At 27.4% G+C, this 23,230-nt stretch overlaps 1 protein-coding gene across 1 annotated transcript; it reads right to left on the minus strand.

The window, feature by feature from the left end:
* Positions 1 to 268: 268 nt before the first annotated feature.
* On the minus strand, positions 269 to 18,049 carry LOC111028377. Its single transcript, XM_022307003.1, is given in 31 exon segments — positions 269 to 1,531; positions 1,608 to 1,764; positions 2,738 to 2,905; positions 2,981 to 3,114; positions 3,177 to 3,344; positions 3,586 to 3,801; positions 3,911 to 4,124; positions 4,261 to 4,439; positions 4,688 to 4,847; positions 5,238 to 5,405; positions 5,495 to 5,628; positions 6,496 to 6,663; positions 6,800 to 6,945; positions 7,375 to 7,435; positions 8,165 to 8,261; positions 9,486 to 9,667; positions 10,343 to 10,499; positions 12,324 to 12,491; positions 12,552 to 12,685; positions 12,747 to 12,914; positions 13,178 to 13,393; positions 13,492 to 13,705; positions 13,854 to 14,032; positions 14,694 to 14,853; positions 15,314 to 15,370; positions 15,479 to 15,652; positions 15,742 to 15,875; positions 15,943 to 16,110; positions 16,241 to 16,386; positions 16,868 to 16,928; positions 17,646 to 18,049. Coding segments are annotated over 31 exon segments (4,710 nt in total). The 5' UTR covers positions 17,683 to 18,049; the 3' UTR covers positions 269 to 1,346.
* Between the last annotated feature and the right edge of the window lie 5,181 nt (positions 18,050 to 23,230).

A 23,230-nucleotide genomic window follows, 5' to 3' on the forward strand; every position in this document is an offset into this window, starting at 1 on the left:
TGGATCCCAACGATACGTAAAACATACCTTAAGGTTTTTTGAAATAAATATAGGTACCCTTTAATAAAAAAGTGCCAAGCTATTTAAATTATCTAGGACTAATACAATATGTATATAATATTTTGTGTAGAAAATACAGTCGTACAATATATACAAAAACACACCTTATAAAATGTTTGTATACTTAAATAAATAAATATATTATAGAAAACATTTTACATTGTTATATTATATTTTGTATCTTATAATAAATTATTATAAGCTGTGCAATCATAAAAGATATTAATAAATGACAATATCTCGTGTCCATACAAAATTGAAAATAAATTTAAACTCCAATATACAGTAACAGCAAAATGATCACCATTATCCAGCATAGCGAACAAAAAACATAATATGAATTATAAATTGTATTAGATTATGGTCAAATCCCATTAAATTACCATATATTATTAGAAATATTGCGATTAAAGAATAATTGTTTAGAGATGTACGAAAGTGTATTACTCGGTGTTTTGCGTCACAGGTACTCAAGTAAATATACAAATTTAGAATAGAAAACATAAACCTTGCAATGCTTTGTTCATAAACTATAATATTATACAATATTTTGCATTCATCGGTTGCTTTGAATTTCGTACGTAACTATCAGTTAGTATTTACAAAAATATCGATTACTGTTTTCTTTTTCGTATCAGTACTATTGTGTCAGTGTTATGATTATTTTATTTTCAACGATCCTAAATCCGATCTGATCACTGATGGATAGAGAGTATCTGTTCATTCTCTATTCAGTGAACATTGCTGGCATAATAGAATATAAGTGTAATAAGATTGCCTTACCTCGTATACAGATTGAAACAAATTTAAATCATCTAAATTACTACAATTTAAATAAATTTAAAAAAGAATTTATAAAAAAGAAAATGTTATTTGTTTACGAAACGAAATTCAGCCTTACAAGTTAATTAGTGTTACCACTATGGTCAAAAGTCACGACATCGTCTTATTTCGTCATGTGGTCAGTATTAGTTGTTAAAAATATTTTTGATAACAAGTATTACAATTATTTGTTAATTCAAATTCAAAGTAAAATATTTTGAAATAATTTTAATACAAGAAATATACAATTCAAATTTTGTAAATACCAAATAAACTATTCGAATTTCATATGTGTAAACTATATATTATTTAATGCTACCTATATTATATGTTTAATTTAAATAAACAATTGTAAGAGGTGTTGAAAATTGTTACACGTGGGTGAAATTAATTTATAAAAATATTGATAACAATTATGCAATTAGAATAAATTATCATAATAACATTTTCATAATCTTATTGATTTAGTTATATTTGTTATACAGTTCACGAATCCATTTAAAGTGGAATTTAACATCTGTAAATACAGCGATTGAATTTTTTGTATTTGGATCCTTGATACTCACTACTCCGGTTAAATAATAAGAGTCATTTTGAAAAAAGCATAAGCCAGCGCCACTGTCTCCCTGACCCACTCCTTGCCCTGTTACTAAAAATATTTTATACATTATATCTGCTTTAATTGATCAGTAATTTTAAGGTATTGATACTAAATATTTAATTACCAGACTCAGAACCAGCACAAAACTTATCAACAGTCACAAATGGTTCAAATCCGTTTGAATACATATTCCGGCAAGAACTATGGTCGATGTACGGTAGAGATGCTTCTAATAAAATAGGACTTGAATAGCCTTTTTCAGTTCCTCCCCAACCAACAATCTGTAAATGAATAAAACATTTGTACAATTTACAATTATAATTCACGTAAATAATTTATCGCTTGTTATGCATGTGTAAATAAGTAAAATTAATTCTAACTGATCGAAGTTTTTTCAAAATAATCTTAAGTGCTCTAACAGTTCTAATTGTAAGGTTTTACTTTTAGTTATGTATGGCAAGAATTCATTATTTATGCATACTTCAGAAGAGAATCTCACGGTTTATGCTCTTTATATATAAATGGATGATTATCGATAGTGATATGCATAGACGCATTTTGATGGAGGGGACTTGGAGGGGCTTAGCCTCTCTAATATTAAAATTAGCCCCGCCAAAAATTTATATTTTAATTGAAGTATTAAATCCTTCATTAATTATCTAATCTACATATACAGTAAATGTTGTTTGAAAAAAATTGTTTCTAAAGTTTGAATCTAGAAACATGAAACAAGCACGTGCGAGGTGAAAGACGCAGAGCTTTATAATAATTTATATAAACTGTTATCATTATCTTTGATAATTCCAATTAGTTCTGCAACATATGAAAGATCATCTTAGCAATGAGAAAGATTAAAAATTGACTTCGAACATTTATGAATCAAGATAGATTTACAAATTTGTCATTGATTTATATGGAACAAGATTTATCAAATGAATTGTCCAACGAAAAAGTATTAGATAAATTTGCAATTTCTACCCAAAGGTTCCAATTATAATAATATACTTAATAAATAAATATATATTAGATATTTTATTTAATTAAATGTTGTTATTTTTTTCATATAAATATTTTTAGTGTTATAATTGATGCATTATAATATATTAAATGTAGGAAAGTAGGTGAGAAAATATGATCGTCATAGCCCCTCCAACTTAAAAACTGAAATTACGCCTATGGTGATATGTACAACAGCCATTAATTGTAATTAAATCTCTATATTTTTATAATATTTAAATAATATTGCAAACCAACCTTTCCGTTATCTCCATTGCTTACATTGTATTTAAAATTCCAATCTATACAAACAGGTGCAACACCATTACTAAAAGAGACTCTTTTTTGTAACACAATAATAGCTATATCTTCTGCATGAAACCCAATGGGTCCATAATAACTTTCTTTCATGTGAATCATTTCCACCTGTATAATTGAATTAATTTATATTACACATATAATTGCAAATAATTGTAGAATTTTGAATTATTAATAACTTACATTAATTATTTTTGTAAAGTCATTGTCTATAGTAGTAAAATTCCTTTCATATTTTCCAACAGCAACTTTGAATTGACCATCGTTTATTAATATTTTCTTAGACAACATGCCATTTTGCCAAAAGCAATGAGCAGCTAAAAAATATATTTATTTTAATTATTAATTTATACTAAAATTCGTTGTACAAAGATTTTACCAGAAACAACTAAATTTGAAGAAATAATTGATCCTCCACATATCAAGTCATGATTGGAATTTTTTTTATTCACTTGATATATCCCAGCATTCCACGGAGCTGTTCCAACTCTTGCTCTTTTACCATTTTCTATCAATACTTGGTTTTCGATATAAACTCTACCGCAATCTAAAATAATTTTTAAATATAAATGACAGTATTTGATGAGTAATGATTTCTATAGAATAAATGAATAATGGATACGGTTTAAAAATGTACATACAATAATTATGCATAAAAAAAATGTTTTGTTTTTTATTAATTTTATCGTAAAACAACCAAAACAATTTGGTTATAGTAAAAGTTAGTGAGTCATTAAAATATAAATTATCTTAACAATTTATTTTCATATGACAAAAAATACAATTACATGGATTGCAACTATATAGCTGTTTATTCCACGTCCCATTAGACTGACAAAGTAGTTCAAGTGGAGTCTCTTCTTGTCCATTAGGTGCAGAATATGTTGGCTTACATGATGGCGTTGCTATTGTATCTGGTATTGATACATTTGAACAATTAGCATACTTTCCATTTAAAGTACATTTAATATTTAAACTATCTGATTCTAGAGGTGGACACATTTCTGGAAACGTAAATAAATTATTATCAAACAGAAACACACTTTTAAGTTTAATAACATAAATTAATAAGTAAATATTACGACAAACAAATCACTAAATTATAATACTTACTGAAACACAATTTCTCAGAATTCGATAGCCATTTTCCTTTTCCCTGACAAACCCTAAAACCAAAGCGGTAAGCCTTGTGATATCCAACTTCACAGCTCTCAATTACAGTAACATGATGATTGATTAATATACCGTGAGATAAAATTTCATCAGAACCTTCATAAGAATATACAACTCCTTCGACACTTGGTAAAACGCATGAACTCTCTGTGAACTGTTGATTCATACATTTCAAAATTTTTTTTTTTTAAATATCTTGGATTTAAAACTGATGCTGTCATTAAAAATAAATTAAGGAAAAATACATAAAATAAATATTGATATAAGTATAATAAAATATATTTACGAACGTGTTTGTTTAAAAGTTCACGAATCCATTGAACATGGTATTTAATGTCTGTAAAACAAGTGACTGTATCATTTAATTTACTATCCTTGATACTCAGTATTCCGGTTAGATAATAATTATTAGAGTGTAAAAAGCTTATGCCAGTTCCACTATCTCCGGAACCAATACCTGGTCCTAAAGCTAGAAATGTTTTTTGCATAAGTCGCAAGTTAAATATATTACACTTCTTAGATATTGTTTATATAATATGTAAAATCTTTTTTTCAGGGTGAAATGTTTGAGATTAACAATTTTGATTTATTTATGTATAGTATATATATATACATATATGTATAATATATAACGCTCAGCATTAGCTATAACCAAAAAAGTACTCGCCTCCAAAAACTATAATAATTACTGTAAAATCAAATCTAAATAAGTATTACCCAATTCAGAACCGGCACAAAACTTATCATAAGTCACAAATGCTTGAAATCCGTGCGTCTTAAAAATTTTTCGACAAGTCCTACGGTCAATGTACGGTAAAGATTTTTCTAACAAAACAGGACTTTGAGTGCCATTTATAGTGTCTCCCCAAACAACAACCTGTAAAAGTTTGAAACAGTTTTATAGTGTACAATAATTATAATAAAGGTAGGTATTAGCTTAATATTAGTATTATAATAATATCTGGTAACTGGTTATGTGGAGGTTGTTAATGAGTAGAATACGTTAATTGAAGACCAACATTTACAAGTCAGTAATACAGTAATCTTTTGAACATAGCTTGTATCTTATTAAAATATTAGCAGTTGGTTCTCAGCATTTATTCTGACTTTATCGATTTGAAGCTTTCACCAAAATGTATAAACTTGCACGCATAACTAAAGCATTATCCCCAACCACTTTTTATAAATTGAAACCATAAGACCAATCACATCATATTCTTTGTACCTATTTATTTAAACTACTACAAGTATACTACAAGAATTTTACCTTTCCTTGATCTTCATTGACTACATTGAATTTATTATTCCAATCGATACAAATAGGTCCAACAATATTACTAAAAGAAACTTTGTTTGCTAATACAATAACAGCAATATCATCAGCAAAATACCCTTCAAGTCCGTTAAAACCTTCATTCTGGTAAATTGTTTCCACCTTTATAATTGTTTTGATTTAAATTATAAGTATAAGTTTATACATTATTAATGGATTTTAAAATATAGTTTTATTTAAAAATCACTTACATTCATTATTTGAATAAAGTCATTGTCGATAACAGTAAAATTTTTATCATATTTTCCAACGACTACTTTTATAAGTCCAGAGCTTATTGATATTTCTTTAGATAACATACCAATTTCCCAAAAAGTAAAAGACCCTAAAAAATTTTTTCATTAATTTATTTATATTTCTTCTTAAGACCTCAGCAAACCGAATTATTTTTTCAAAAAAATTCCTAAATCGTTAAGACTTAAAAATGAAACCATTTTTAGAGATTCTATTTAAAAAATGCAAAGGGTTTAATTTGATAAAGAAGTTTACTTTCATCGGTCAGAGCTTATATACTCAATATTTTCAAGTTTTTAATATATTTGATACAGAACATTGGAAAACGTATGCCCGTCAAGTATTTCCCATAATTTAAAATGTGCTAAGACAGATTCCAAAGTAATATTGTTTATCCATTCCAAAATTTTAAAATTTTGGAAATTTTAACCTATGAAAGTTCTTAAACTTTATCAGACATATAGTTTTTTCACGTCTATAAATTGATTTTGCATATTTTTATCCAATCAAGCCTGTGTTATAAACAAGTTAAAAATTAACGTTAAGTTCTTTTTAACGTCTTAACTTAACTTTCTAAAATTAAATTTTCATTAACTTAATTTTAACTTAGTTAATTTGTATTGTTATCAACTTAATAAATTGGTTAGTTAGAAATAATTACATAATACAAATAATACAATCATTATTGATGATGTGTGTTGCATAACTCAGTTAGGAATTCATTATTATTTGCCGAAGCTTGGATCTAAAAACTAAAAGACATGTGTATATGTGGGGCTTGAGATATACGATTTGTGTGATTGATGGGAAGTATACACACGCTAATGATATTTTAGTACACACACTGCTAAGACGAGCAATACTTGGAAATAACGAAAGAATTGTCTAAACATTGCTCATATAAATAATTCGTTTGCAGAGACATGTATATTCAAGTTTTTACAAAGATTATACATACCAGTAATCACTACATTGGAAGCAATAATTGATCCTCCACACAAAAAGTCATAATTGGAATTTTCCTTATTTAATCGATATATTCCAACATTCCAAGGTGCCGTTCCAACAACCGCTATTTTACCATTTTCGGTCAATACTTGGTTTTTGACGTATACTTTACCGCAATCTAAAACGATATGAAATGTATTAAAAGTATTAGAAGCTCCAAATTTAGTTTAATACTAGTAACTCTGGCATATATTAGTTAACACAACGTATAAATGATATCAATATTATCATAAAAATATAATTATGTATTGTACCTGTGGTCATATTTATGTTATTTTCGTATTGAGCACATAAAGCTTTAGTCTCGTCTGAACCATCTGAACAATCCTTACGACCATCGCAAACCCACGACGATTCAATGCACAGTCCATCTGAACAATAAAACTTATCTTTGGTGCTTCTATAATATTGTATTCAAATGTGCCACAAATTATTATCTAATATTTATTTTACAATTAATTATAAGCAAACATGAAAACTAATCAAATATTAGGTAAAAATCAAAGTATTACAAATATAAACATTTATTTACTAGACCTATTTATGCTAGACACAATGAATAAATAGGGCTTAACCTTTCGCACATTATTAGAAGGGCTTGGTCTTGTGATTTTTTTTATAAGTAGGTATAGAATACATCCCCAGGGAACTGTGTAAGTCAGGAGATATCTAATTAGTACCTACTGGCTACTAAGATTACTTAACATTAAATATAGATCTTATATATTGTTTGATGGCGCTTATTAATATTTTAGGGTTCTAAGTTCTCAATGTCCCACCACTATTTTTGGCACTTGTAATTACATAATATTTATTTATAGGTACCAACACTGAGCAAGATGATACAGCTTGTCGTTTTTTGAGGTTTCTGTCACACAAAATTCCAGTTCCTGAAATGTATTCATGTGCATTAAATAGGTACGTAAACAAATATGTTTAGTCGTTTAAAATATTTTTTTAAACAGCATTTCTATTTGTGTGAGGTGAACAAAAGTTTTAACAAACCAATGAAATTTAAAAATAAAACCACTCGAAGCGTCTTTACAATTTCGAATTTTTGATGTTGTCTAAATTCAATCACTATCTTATATTATTTTATGCAATATACTATCACAAACACAAATTCAATAGTAACGTTTCTATTTGTAGTTGAATATACCGAGAAGTGGTTGTTTTATTTTCAGACATTTTTTTTTCATCTGGTATATTTCATAATACAGCTATATGCATATAAATAGTATGTAACAGAAAAAACTGACTAATACAATAACTTATGTTATAATCAATAATAAAAAAATGGCATTTACTTTATAAACACTTGTGCTATATATTTTATAGTAATTTTTATACATATAGACTGGACTATATTTTATATACAGTGTAATTTTTTTTCCTTAAACTGAAAATAATTTAAATATATTGTACTTTTTTTGGAAAATTATATATAATACTTTACCTAGGTACAGTACATTTATTAAACATGTTGGTATATTATTTAATATTTAAATATAATGAATATTTTATATAATACCAAAATAATGTCATGCAAATATTAATTTATATAAATATACTATACATTTCCATATTATTACTCTATTGTTGACATTGTAAGTACGTACCGAAAATTAAACATGAATAAACTATCCAGAAATACATCACATTTATTTCCAATGGCGAGCTGTGATTATTGCAAAGATATTTAAAAATACAAACAAAATATTTTTATTCAAATGTATATCAAATGCACTATTTACTAAACAATAGTTTACAGTGAATTTTATAACACGTTAAGTATAATACTTCACGCTGATATTATCTATATAATATTTATTAATTTTAAACTTCATAAGAAAACAGTATGGAAAATACGATAATACAAATACAGCATTAAAATACTAAACACACAATATCGGGTATTCGGTTATCTATACTACGTACTATACCGTGATGCTGGTGTGAAGTCGAAATTGATATTGTTAAATTCCTTCGACCACCTATCACATGATCGACCGAAGGACAAGCTACGTAGATAGGTGGTGGTGGGAATAAAAAAATTGCCAACTTGTTTTAAAAATTGGTAATATTGTTCATACTACCACCTCATATGATACAGCTTCTGGGTTATTGACGAAACTATATATAAATACGTGTAAGACTTGTTATTCAGATTACGTATATAGGTACATATGATAGATGTACACCTGCAAAATACACGCTATATGACTGCTATAAAGTACTACGTCATGTAAGTTCTTCGTCTCTTCGATATGCATAGCAGAATAGTAAACACATTATTAACAAAATTGTTTTATATTTAAATGTAAATGTATAGTATTTAATATATTATATTGCCTGTATGTTTTATTATATCATATCATTAAAGGGCATAAGCTGCTTATCGATTTTCCTTACATATGCGCATCATAAGTTACAATTATTTCGATTTTCCACCATATCATATAAACAATATTTATGTGATAGTAAATTGTATGAGTGTATAGATATAAGTAATCTATTAAATCACCATGTATATATTATAGTGACTATGATGAAGAATTGTGACGAGCATTTCTCTGTGGCTTGCCTCGTGGATTATAAATTATAATAGATTTATCTTAAGAATTTTGAAATACTTTGACCTTAAAACATTATTTTATTATATTAAATAACAAAGATTTTTCTCTTTTTGGTATAAACAATATGATTAGAGGATAGTTGAGTTAATACTTTCTTTAAAACAAAAGTAATTTAATCATGAACACATTCGTATATGTTATTAATATGCGAATGAATATGAATAAGAATGGTATCAATCATTTATTGTATAAAGTGTTAAGAATTGTAACAGATAAGAAAAAACGTTTTTATAATTTTTTTTAATTCTTTTTAAATTAATAAATAAATAATCTTAATAACATTACAATAATCTTATTTAATATGTTAATGTTTGTTATACAGTACACGAATCCATTCAATGTGATACTTTACTTTTGTAAAAACTGCGATTGAGTTATTTGTATCTGAATCCTTAATACTCACCACTCCGGTTAAATAATAAGAATTAGAGTGTAAAAAGCATAAGCCGGCACCGCTATCTCCCTTGCCAACTCCTAGTCCTGCAACTAAAAATATTTTATATTTAAACCTAAACTAATCAGTAATCACACACCTCAATGCCTATTATTGGGTAGTGGACACAATATAGATTTACTTTATTAATTACAAATAATGTGCAAGAACTATTTACGGAGGGGGTGGGGTAAAAAAAATTACATTTAGTTTTACATGAAATATAAAATGTATTATGTAAAAAAATGTATTGATTCAAACAAGTTTAAATGTTTAATTAGTTTAGACTCTTCTATTTGATGCTGAGTGGTGACCGATAAAAACAGACACGGCAAAAACGCAAGACAATGCATTTTATCGGTATCTGCAATACCGAAAACAGACGTCCTAGAATTCACCAAAAGCTAGGGCTAGGAGGACTATTCCCTTGGATTCACGCCTGACAACAACGATGTGAGTGCTTACCCAATAAGGCTCGTCTATCTTGAATTATTGAACAAATGAAATTATTAATAATTTATCCTCGCCAAACCTGTATTATTCACCTTATATTATGTGTTTCTCCTGTCTCCACTATATCTCTAAAAAAATTCTGACCCGTACTTTCCTACTCTTAATAATTTTATTCTACTACGGTGGATCCGAGAATGGGCTGTGCTGTGGTCGACAAATAGTAAAAATCAATGGTTTCATGACTTTATGATATTAATGTTTAAATATTTTAATACCCAATGTAGAACCGGCACAAAACTTATCAACAGTCACAAATTGTTCAAATCCGTTATTATACATATTCCGGCAAGAACTATGGTCGATGTATGGTAGAGATGCTTCTAATAAAGTAGGATTTATAATACCTTTTTCTGTTTTTCCCCAACCAACAATCTGTAAAGTATAAAACAGTTAAACAGTTGTATAATTTACAAAATTATAATAATTTATTTATAATATTAATCACTTTTTATGTAAGTGTTGAGAACGTGTATAATTAGTTAAATCAATTCTGACAGATCGAAGTTTTTTAATTTTGTAATTCAATCAAATATGAAATAAAAATAATGTTTAATTGTCATACAATAATTTGTATTTTGAGATTTTATTTTAGATTCTGAGCAGAGTGATTGATTTTAGTATGATGTGTGATTTCTTTTAATGTCTATAAACGTTATTTCTAGTATAAATAATGCTTTGATTTTCAACTTTATTATCTTTCCCGATGAGAAAACCATTCTAGTTGGTTCTTTTGAGAGGTTAATAAGGAAAATTCATCAGGGATTTTTACGAAAACCCAGTTTTTGACAAAGTCTATTTAGTTTTTATGATATAACTAAAAAACTAATAACCGTAAATACTTTAAATATACACCGAATATTTTGTAATACCTTTTTCTATGTATTGATTCTTTTTGGGCTATTTATGGACCCTAGAGAATTTTTATTTTTATTAGTTTTTTAAAAAATACTGTCGGTAAAAATGTTTCACACTGTCAAAATATTTGAAAATTGAACACAAGTTAACCCTACCTTTAAGTTCTAACAAATGAAAAATGTTTACTGGAAAATCAAACTAATTTTTGTATGATCGTTTAAAGTTTAAATTATGTAGACATTGGATTGTCAGCAGTAAATTAACAAAGTCTCATCCATCGATATTCTTATTTTGTTGTAATTTAAATATAAATAACCATAAATAGGTACTTGATGTTTTCACCAAATAATTATTTTATCATTTTCTATAGGATAGTTCTAATTTAACCTTTTAAAATATTATGATTCGTTTTGAACTAGGTATATATTACATAGTTGCTATCAATTTTTTAAAGTTTCTTTTTCATTTATTTCTATCATGTTATTGGCTTAAAAAGCTTAAAAATCGAATACATTTTTATTCATACACTGTTATAAATAAAGTTAAAAAAATGTATAAATACATGAAATCTAAATAGGCATGGTTTCGTTATTAAAAAAGCGGGTAGGTAAATGGATTTAGCTCTGCTGTACATTACATGTGTCTAGGAGGTCACTGTAATGAATGGTATTAAATTTGAATTCAATGATATCCAATCATTGGATACGAAAAACGATTCTGAGGGTAAACCGTATGTCAGTATAGATATAATAGATATATAATACGCTAATATTCGTGATTTCTACGGATTTTGTCAAAATTCTAAGTTTAAACGCTCATAAAACATTACTGTGGATTTACGCTCAACTTTATTTTAATTTCCATTAACAACAACTTACGAAGAACCTTGTATTACATTTACAAGTTTTTTGACCAAGTGAAAATATTTTTATCGACTATAGTTTAAAAAAAACGAATAATAATCGAAAATTTCATATACCTATAAATAGTTCAATACTAATCGAAATATTTTGAAAATTTTATGGTGTATAGAAAATGCTAACACAAACATTCAGTGAAAATTGCATGCATCTACTGTCATTTTTGTTAGAGTTCACTAAAAAAACAAAATCGATTTTTTCGAAAACTGGTTTTGCTTAAAAATTCCTTTTTATCCTTAATTTTCAGGTAATGTCTTGTAACAATGCAATATTTATGCAACATCTTAAGCATTGAATCTCACTGTATATTTGCTCACAACCAATATAGGTTGATAATGACAGGTAATAGATGAATAGGTATTATTGCATTAACAGTAATGAAATCAAAACTGTAATTTTATAAATAATATTGTTAACCAACCTTTCCTTGATCACCATTGACTACATTAAATTTACCATTCCAATCGATACAAACAGGTGAAACGCCATTACTAAAGGAAATTTTGTTTTGTAACACGACAATAGCTATATCTTCAGCGTGAAACCCAGTGTTTCCATAATAACCTTCTTTCAGATGAATAATATCCACCTGTACAATTGTTTTAATTTATGTTATTCGTAGTATTTTTTATAATTATTAATAACTTACATTAATGATTTGAGTAAACTCATTGTCAATTATTGTTATATTCCTATTATATTTTCCAACAGAAATTTTGTATTGACCGTCGTTTATTAATAATCTCTTAGATAACATACCTTTTTGCCAAAAACAATGAGCCGCTAAAAATGATATTTTCATATTTTTCATTTTTTTTTTAAATTTTTTTTATTAAGATTTTACCAGAAATTACTAAATTTGGAGCAATAATTGATCCTCCACAAATCAAGTCATAATTGGATTTTTTTTTGTTTAATCTATATATTCCAGCATTCCACGGAGCTGTTCCAACAATTGCTTTTTCACCGTTGTCTATCAATACTTGGCTTTGGCCATATACTCTGCCACAGTCTAAAATAATATTTGAATAAACATATTAAATTATAGATATTAATAATCAATAATACTAATAGAACAGACATAATGATGATGGTTACCAACTGTAGGTACATGGTACATCAAACGATTATGCATAACCAATGGTAATTTGTTCTTAATTCATTTTATCATTTATAATACAAACAAAAGCTTTTGGTTGCAGTAAAAGTTAAATAAGTTAGTAAAATATTTATAAAGTAGGTTACACATGTTTATATGACAAAAAATAAAATTACACGGATTGCAACTATTTAGCTGTTTATTCCACGTCCCATTAGATTGGCAATGTAATTCATGAGGGGTCTCTTCTTGTCCTTTTGGTGCAATATATGTTGCCTTACATGATGGTGTTGCTATGGTATCGGGTATCGATAAATTTGAACAGTTAACATACTTTCCATTTAAATTACATTTAATATCTAAGCTATCTGACTCTAAAGGCGGACACATTTCTAGAAACGTAAATAAATTTTAATCAAACATAACAGCACTATGAAACTTTAATAACATAAGTACTTATACGACATACGAATTAAAATATAATACTTACTGAAACACAATACCTCAGAATTTGATAACCATTTTCCTTTTCCCTGGCAAACCCTAAAACCATAAGGATACGTTTTATGATATCCAGCTTCACAATTCTCAATAACTGTACGATGATGTTTAATTAATGAGCGGTGAGGTATAATGTCATTAGAACCTTCATAAGAATATACAACTCCTTCAGCAGTTGGTAAAACGCATGAATTTACAGTGGCCTGTAAAAATCTTAAACTTAAAAAAATATATATTCTTTCTAAAATATCTTTGTTTTCAAGTCGAAGTTATCATTACAAAAACAATTAAATTCAATATATTGAAAATTAATATTAATAAATATATAAATTAATACCTATATTTACTTACATGTTTGTTTAAAAGTCCACGAATCCATTGAACATGGTACTTAATGTCAGTAAATACTGCGATTGAATCGGTTGTATTAGGATCCTTAGCACTAACTACTCCGGTTAGATAATAAGAATTAGAGTGTAAAAAGCTTATGCCTGTTCCAGCATCTCCTACACCGGCTCCGAGTGATGAAACTGGAGGTTTAGTGAAATAGTGTTTAAGAAATAACAAAATTATCAATATGTAACATATTAAACATTTGAACTTAATAATAATATCTAGAAAAAGAGTGAATTTCTGTGGCAAATTAAAGAATTTCTGAAACCTAGTTTTACCGGGCGGAATTAGTCACTATATTTTGAGATCAACATAATTTCAACGTGAAAGTCCTAAAAACAGAAGAAAAATTCACCCGGCACCAAAAGCCATATATTAATTTTTAGAATATTTAAATTCCTCATTCTCTTTTCAATGTTATGTAGGAAAAGTATGGGATTTTCGATTTGTTGTATTGTTTAATTAGTATTGTATTGTATACATAAAGTATCAAATTAATTTTTTTTCAAATTTCACTTTTACTTAGTGTTACTAAAAAAAATTTAATTAATTGGTTTTCTAAAAAACACAATTAATAAATGAACAAACTCAAATATTTTTTCAATATTAAAATTAGACTTCTGGAAGTTTATTTTTTTTCCTCAGCTTATTGGTTTAAATGCACGAGAAATCTACAACAGCCTTAACACTAAGCATTAAACAGAACGCTGTAGTCAATAAGGTACTCGCTTCAAAAAACAATAATCAGTGTAAAATCAATATTTTAATTGCTACGCTCAGGATCTAAATAAGTATTACCCAATTCAGAACCGGCACAAAACTTATCATAAGTCACAAATGCTTGAAATCCGTGTGTCTTAAAAATTTTTCGACAAGTACTACGGTCAATGTATGGTGAAGATATTTCTAATAAAACAGGACATTGTGTTCCATTTATCGTGTCTCCCCAAACTACAACCTGTAAAAGTTTGAAACAGTTTTATAATGTACATTGATTATAATAAAGGTATTAGTTTAATACTAGTTCTAGTATTCTATTAATATCTGCAGGTTATGAAAGTGTTGCTTATGAGTTAAATTAGTTAACTAAAGAGTGGATAATCTACGTTAGTAAATTTAGAAATATAAAATAAGATTAATGCTATGAGATTTTACCAAAGTGTTTTATTTTGTACTTATAAGACTCATACAAGATATTATTGTATATGCAAATACCCGATGTTAGCCTATTTTGTTCAAATTTGGTAATATTTCAGAATTCAATCTGAAAGTAATTCAAGTTTGTTTAAGAAAATCTGTCCGTTTAGAGTAAGACAATTTATAAATGAAATTAAACGGGCTAAATTCACATTTCTTAAATCTTCATTTTGACCAACATTTACTAGACAAATATAATATTTTGAGCATAACTTACGTACCGAGTTTAAAGATTTGAAGCTATCGCCAAAATGTATAAACTTCTGTAGATAACTTAACTATTGACCCGCGCCAATTATTATAAATGAAACCATCCAACCAATCACATTATGTTTTATATGTAAATATTTATTTAAATCACAAACTCTTAAGTACAAAAAATTTACTTTTCCTTGATCTCCGTTGAATACATTGAATTTATTGTTCCAATCGATACAAACGGGTGTAACACCATTACTAAAAGATATTTTGTTTGCTAATACAATAACAGCAATATCATCAGCAAAGTACCCTTCAAGTTCAAGACCATTAAAACCTTCATTCTGGTAAATTGTTTCCACCTTTATAACAATTTTAATTGAAATTGTACATAAAGTATTATATATTATTAATGTATTTTCAAATTTAATTTGAACTAAAAATTACTTACACTCATTATTTGAATAAAGTCATTGTCAAGAAACGTAAAATTTTTATCATATTTTCCAACAGCCACCTTTATGAGATCGTCGTTTATTGATGTTTCCTTAGATAACATACCTATTTCCCAAAAAGTAACTGCCCCTACAAAAGTAATTTGTTTTTTTTTTGCAAAACATTCGTTCTTAAATACATTGTACAAGGATTATACCAGAAATCACTACATTGGAAGCAATAATTGATCCTCCACATAAAAATTCATAGTTGGAATTTTCCTTATTTGATAGATATATTCCAACATTCCAAGGTGTAGATCCAACAACTGCTTTTTCACCATTGTCGATCAACACTTGGTTTTTTCCATATACTTTACCGCAATCTAAAACCATAATACATGCAATATTATATGTATTATTAGAAGCTCCAAATTTAAAACTTTATGAGTAACTCTGACATCTATGAATATATAAATAAATATGAATCGTCAAAAACATAGAATTATTTTGTACCCATGGTCATATTTATTCTATTTTCGTATTGAGCACATAAGGCTTTGGTCTCGTCCGAACCATCTGAACAATCCTTACGACCATCACATACCTGTGACAATTCGATGCACAGTCCATTTGAACAATAAAACTTATCCTCGGTGTTTCTATAATATTGTATTCAAATGTGCAACAAATTATTATTTTTTATACCGCAATTGTAAGCAAATATGAAAGCTAATCTAATACGTAAACTTTACAATGTAAAGGACTGATAAACATAAACATACAAAATATATTCATACCAAATTCAACCCTTATATAAAATTATGACATGTCTGTCATCAGCGAGAAATATAGTTAAAAATGACAAAACTCGCTCGAAAAACGATTGACTGACATACTAATATCTTGTTAACAGAGTTAGAGACTAGTCAGTTTCAATAAGTATATGAGTATATCACTATGGGAAATCGAGATAGTCAGGAAATATTTACCAACTATAATAACTTAAAATTAAATATATATCATATATATATAGTGTTTTATTATGGTGCTTATTAATACTTAAGGGTTCTAAGCTCTCTACGACCCATCTTCATATTTGCCACTTATAAAATAATATGTATTTATACTACAATCACCAACTCTGAGCATGATGATACAACTTGTCGTTTTTCGAAGTTTCTGTCACACAAAATGCAGGATCCTGAAATAATGAATTCATGTGCTTTAAATAAGTATTTCAACAATGTTTAGTAAATTAAGATTATTATTTATTGTTTCAATCAATATTTTCAATTTGAATTCAATAGCATCATATAACCTTATACATCGGGCTTTCGTATGTAATATGTTCGATTCCACATAATTTCAGACTTCAGTTAATGCTAGGGAGAGAACAAAACTTTCGACCAGCCAATGAAATGCAAAAATAAAACCAATCGTTTCACTCGCAAGCTCCTTCCGCTCACAATTTTTATTTCAATTCAATTGTTATCTTTTAATATTTTAATTGTTTGATTATAAAAACTAATTGAATTAAACGGTTCTGTTTGTAATTATCTCTGAATATTATGAAGAGGTAGTTTTATTTTCAGAATTTTTTTTTTGGTCGATTGATGTACCTAATATAATACCGTGAACATTTTATTAAGGTACCTACCAACACATTATGTTTAAACTGAATAATTTTAAATAGATATTAATTTTTATCGTGACAAAAATTCCTATTACTTATAGATAATTATTATAATAAATTATATTTTTAAAAATTATAAAAATAGATAGTTTCAATATTTCTTACTAAGCTACTAACATTAGAACAATATGACAAAATTCCCTCAAGGTATTAACATAATGTTTTAAAACGAAGATTTTCTATGTATTACAATATTGTTAACACTGTTAAAGTGATATTACGCACCAAAAATTAAACTTGAGTATATTAACCAGGAATACATAACGCTAAGTAAAGCTGAGATTAAAGTAAATATAAATAAAAAATATAAACAATAAATGTTCAAACATAAGTTATACTAAATTGACACCACTTTACACTAAACAATATTTCACTAAACATTTACATGTATTTACAACAAAATATACTATAAAATAATAAAGTATTTATTAAACACCGACAATGTTTTTATTGGATTAACTAATTTTTAATTTCATAAGTTAACACTACGTAAGATACAATAATAATTAGAATACAACTTTAAATCACTATAGTGCCCAAAACACATAATTTATTGGGTTTTCAAAAGTCTATACTACTGAATAACTGATCGATATTATGTACCTATACTACCAAGAGTGCCAGCTATATGTGATCACTTGACTGAAGGACAAACTACGTAGATAAGTGCCAGGTGGCAATGAACAAAAATGATAAAGTTGCTAACTTGTTTTAAAATTGATTATTATAGGTCCTACTACTACCTACACGTCTTTTTCAAATATGTACACCTGTTTTTTTGACGAAGGTACCTATAAGTACTTAAACGTCTTATACGCATATACAACTGGTTATCCAGAGCTAGATTATGTAGATACATATATATATAAGTAAATCATACAATATTTTTGTATACATATATAAATTAACGTATTGCAATAATTTTTAATTGTTTTTTTAATTCATCACTATCAAGATGTAGTGTCTGCTGTTTATGTCTAGTAACTATTGCACAATGATCTCCATTATCCACCATATCGAACAAAAAATGTATGTACATTTAAAGTAGATTTCAAAAGCATTAATATGTATTCTATTGACCATTTTATTGCCCATTTAATTGTACTGGACCAACATTTTTTTTCTTTTTATTTATAGTCATAATAAAATGAACATAATAATATGAAGAACATTATCTGTGTTTGTATGTTGGTTTTTTCACGATAGTTCCATATTTTAGCTAGTTATGTAAATAAAACCAAGGGAAATATCAGGACAGCAGTGCTTTGCAGTGCTATCCACAGATTCCTTCCCGGTTTCGCCCAGTGGTCTCATCCCACCGAGTCACAAAGCCTCCGATCGTCGCGGTTCCGCAAGCACCGAGATTATAGTCTTCGCTCCAAGCTTAGGTCACCGTTCGTCGCCGGCACAACAGTCAACGTCTTCAGTTTTCAGCACCTGCAGGGCCGTCAAGCTCAAAACATCGAGTACTAACCGCTCGTCGTAGATCTCGCGGCAGTCGTTGCCAGGCTTCGTCCTCTACGATGATCGTCAAATTATTATATTATGTTGGCTTGAAAGTATAATAAATAATACAGTGACTATAGTGAAAAAATAAAACTTTGTTGGCTACAACTAAAATACCGTATATTATAATAGTATGTTTATTTTATAATTTATATCAACAAACGACAGTCAGTCTGTTATTTGAATTCAAACGAATGAGTTCTATTATTTTTTTTATATTTTTATATTATTTAATTGTCAATTTTTTTCATTTGTAGTTCACTGTCTGTTTATTATTATAGTTTTGTTTTATGAAAATTTGTTTAAATTTTAAATGTTTTTATTCTAATTGCCTAAGTTTATTTTCAGAGAATAGTTTTTCTAGGATACAACGTGATAAAACAAACTATTCTTGCATTTATATACAACATTCTAATTGCTAGCTATTATATTCAAGAAAGACAAACAAGATTTTAGTTGGGTGTATAATGGATTCATAATGCAATGCTAAAAAAAATGCTTATTGATTGTTAAACGAATATTAAAATAAATTTGGTAATAGTACACTAAATTATAGGTAAGTTTAGTTTAGCAATGTTATTTTAGAAATTCTATTAATAATATTGTTCTTAGTTACAATTATTAGCTTTAAAATTAGATTATGGTATTTTAATTTTGGTTACGTATACATGTATACGTATTATACATTATTGCATATTTAATTTTAAGGTATATGTATACAGCGTTGAATTCAGTAGACATTATAATATAAATAAAAATAAAATAAGCAGTATAAATGTCAATATTCCAGTTTTTTTCAGACTGCAGATAATATTTTACACGTCTTGAATTCAACACTGACAAAGGGGGTAATGGGACATTGTCGGTCAGACGAGGGATACTTATATTTTATTAAATCAAAGTTTTATTATAAAACAATTATCAGTCAATAATTAGCTTAAAATACACAATGTAATACTCTAATATTATCGTTAGTTTCCCTTCTTATAAATGTCCGACAGTTCACCCATTCTCCGCTGCGTGGACTATGCCTACAGTTTAAACACTCGGGGAAACCACGATAAAAAAAACGCGCCACGTACAATACCTCATGCACCACAAAGAAGTTTGATATAATATCGATTCTCATTTAGTGTGCTAAGGTGGTGAGGAAACTTGTGCAATAAATTATTGTAATTTGTAAGATAATATTAACATTACCACAATATATGTATGTTTTACATTTACATACATACCTATACATGTAATACATTTTTGAAATGCGTGTATTTTTCCTCGAAAGTGCGCTCAACACCACATTACAACACAACGGTATTAGAAAGGATACAATTTAGATAGATACATTGAGTCATAGAAGAACCCATGCTAACTAAGTAGTATTTCTATCTAAACTAGTTAGGCTAAAAGCTGATACTCTAGACATATTAGCTGCTATAAGGTTCATTCCATGTTTTAGTGTATGCAGCTATTAAATATGTGTAGAACAAGCCTGTCGTGCACATCATGATACAATTGGACAATCAGGACCGACTTACTAACCACTACTAAATAACCATATTATTAAATTAAATTGTATAAAGTTATTCGAGAAGAGAAAAAAAATAAAAGAGAATAACAATGAGACATACAATGGTAAATATAAAATATAATTTACATATTAATAATAATCACTCTTAAAGATTTATTTGTTTTATAAATACTGCTATATAACAAGTTTGTTTATTTTTTAAATTTAGACCAGTTGGGGAGATTTCTGCATTTGACCATTAAGGTGCTATATTCACATATATATTTACTAAATGGTCAAATGCAACCTATTTGTTTAAGCAAGTTTAGATTTACAAAAGTAAACAAAAAAGGTATCACCAATTTTTTTTTCTTAAAAATACATCCAAAGATAAATTTTAGTAAAATAATAATTTTTTTGAGTCCCAGCAATCAAGATAAGAATTATTATCTATATATAATCAGTAGATTTTGTAACAGAAACTGTGGATGACGTTGATAAGTCAATATTTGTATTAATTCTACTGTTAAGAACTTAATTTGTAAGTAAATCGTTCTTTGGATTTATTGTAAAGTTATACTATTCCCACCCCGACATAGGTTCCACTGACTTGTTATTTCCTTACCAGTGTTGGTGATGCTGAGTCTGAGTGTGGACGCTTCCACCACTCACCGCCGTCCTACTTGGACGGCTTCTACGTCGCCGTTATTCCAGTTTCTTATGAAAAGCTCTTGTTGTAAATTATAATTTATCTGCTTAAAATCGACACAGTTAACGGCTCTTTAGACAGCTTCCAGTTCCAGAACCATATCATATTATGTTATTGGCTAATCGAATACCTATAACTCACAGTTGTCGTATACGCCACACAAGCTTAGATACATAATATAAAAGATGTATTTGGGTTTTCGATTAAAAACCGTCGAACGAGTAAATAGTGACACCTGAAATTGATGATCAAAAAAGTACTGTTTATTAGCCACTACAAGAAGCTTATAGAACTTAACAGGGCCGCTTCCGTCATTGTTTCCACCTTATGTAGTGATTGAATTTTAGTTAATTCGGCATATGATATATAAATATTAGTACCTAGGTAGTATAAAAACATTTATTAATCCATTTTGATAGTAATTCGACGTGTGTTAACGAGTTTATTCTCTATTTTGTACAGAATATTTGTATCATATAATGATAAGTACTAAAAAAATAACCCAAAACACCGGAGTAGATAAATAATCTATCTATTACGCCGTGTGATAAAATTAATATTTATTTTATAGTTATAACTAGAACTAGGATTTTAATAACCTAAAAATACACGAAAATGCACTTTAAAAAAATGCAAAAATGACCTAAAAACTTTAGAAAATGAACTTAAAAAATGACCAGAAAGTGTACTTAGATGAGCGAAAAAAAATTAATTTTTAAATAAATATTATTAATAAGGAGTAATGATTAATTATTATTTATTTATTTTTATATTACACAAAAAAGATAAAAAAAATTTTAAGAAGTAAATAATACAAATATATTTAAATTTGAGTTAACTTGTGAGTTTAATTAATAATATTACTTTTCAATTCATACTCGCTTTGCCTAATCCCAATTCATGGACAACTCAGTTTGCCGACAAATTTACCAGTTATAAAATATTTGTAATATTATTTTATTGATATAGTTTCAATTTTCCCGATTCGCCAACAGGTGACAATAATTTCATCGAAATATAATATATAACAGCAATAATATTATGGTATGTTTTCAATACAAAGGTACTATTTTTCGTGTACTATAAGTACTAATTGAGATTACCTATACAACACATATTAAAAAACCCTAAAATAAATAAAAAATTAGTTTAAATACACAAAATGATCGTGAAATTTGTAAAAATACAATAAAATTCACTTAACACAAAAAATGCAAAATAAAAATTACACATTCTAAATTATTATATCACGAAACAAATTTAGTTTTTGGTTAGAAATATATAGCACTTAAAGAAAAAAATTCAAAAGTCACCAAAATCCCAGCTGTAGTCATAACAATAAGATACTGTACGAATGAAAAATGGAAAATGATAATATATTTTATGAATAAAGTATTAAAAATTCTAAATATATAACCTGTGACGTATCACGTAAACCAAAGAAAAATACGTTTTAGTACTTGTATAATACCAAATTCCCAATTATTATTCTTTTGAATCGATATAATTAACTATGTGAATTAAATAAAATACAGATTACAGGTACATATACTTATAACATAAATTATTTTTTCAATATAGTGGATAATGGAAATCATTACTCTGTATAAATGGAATATAAATGGATTCCAAAATTTGCATGTACATCAGACTCCATGCTATTTGATATTTAAGAATACCTTGGGCGATACCCTATACCTTGTATCCTATAATAATATGGTATGATATTATAATAAAATATACAAACAAAATATAATTATTACTATAAATTTAAGTATAAATAGTTGTTTATAATATTTTTAGAATACATATTATTATATACGCCTAAATAATCTGAAAACCAGTATTCTAGTATAATAATGTCGAAAAGCGAAGTTGTATTTAATGTGGTAGAAGGAGTGTAAGACCAGTACAATATTTTTCAAAACAAGCCAGTAAAACTTATTTTTTTCATTACCACTACCACGTAGTTATGTATCTACTTAGTTTGTCCTTCAATGATCAATGATCATGACGCTATCGTACATAGTATTATATTGTTATTAGTTGGTAGGAGGAACATAATAATATCAACATTAAAATATAGTA

This window comes from Myzus persicae, unplaced genomic scaffold (genome assembly GCF_001856785.1).
Source record: "Myzus persicae strain clone G006 unplaced genomic scaffold, MPER_G0061.0, whole genome shotgun sequence".
Taxonomy (NCBI): domain Eukaryota; kingdom Metazoa; phylum Arthropoda; class Insecta; order Hemiptera; family Aphididae; genus Myzus; species Myzus persicae.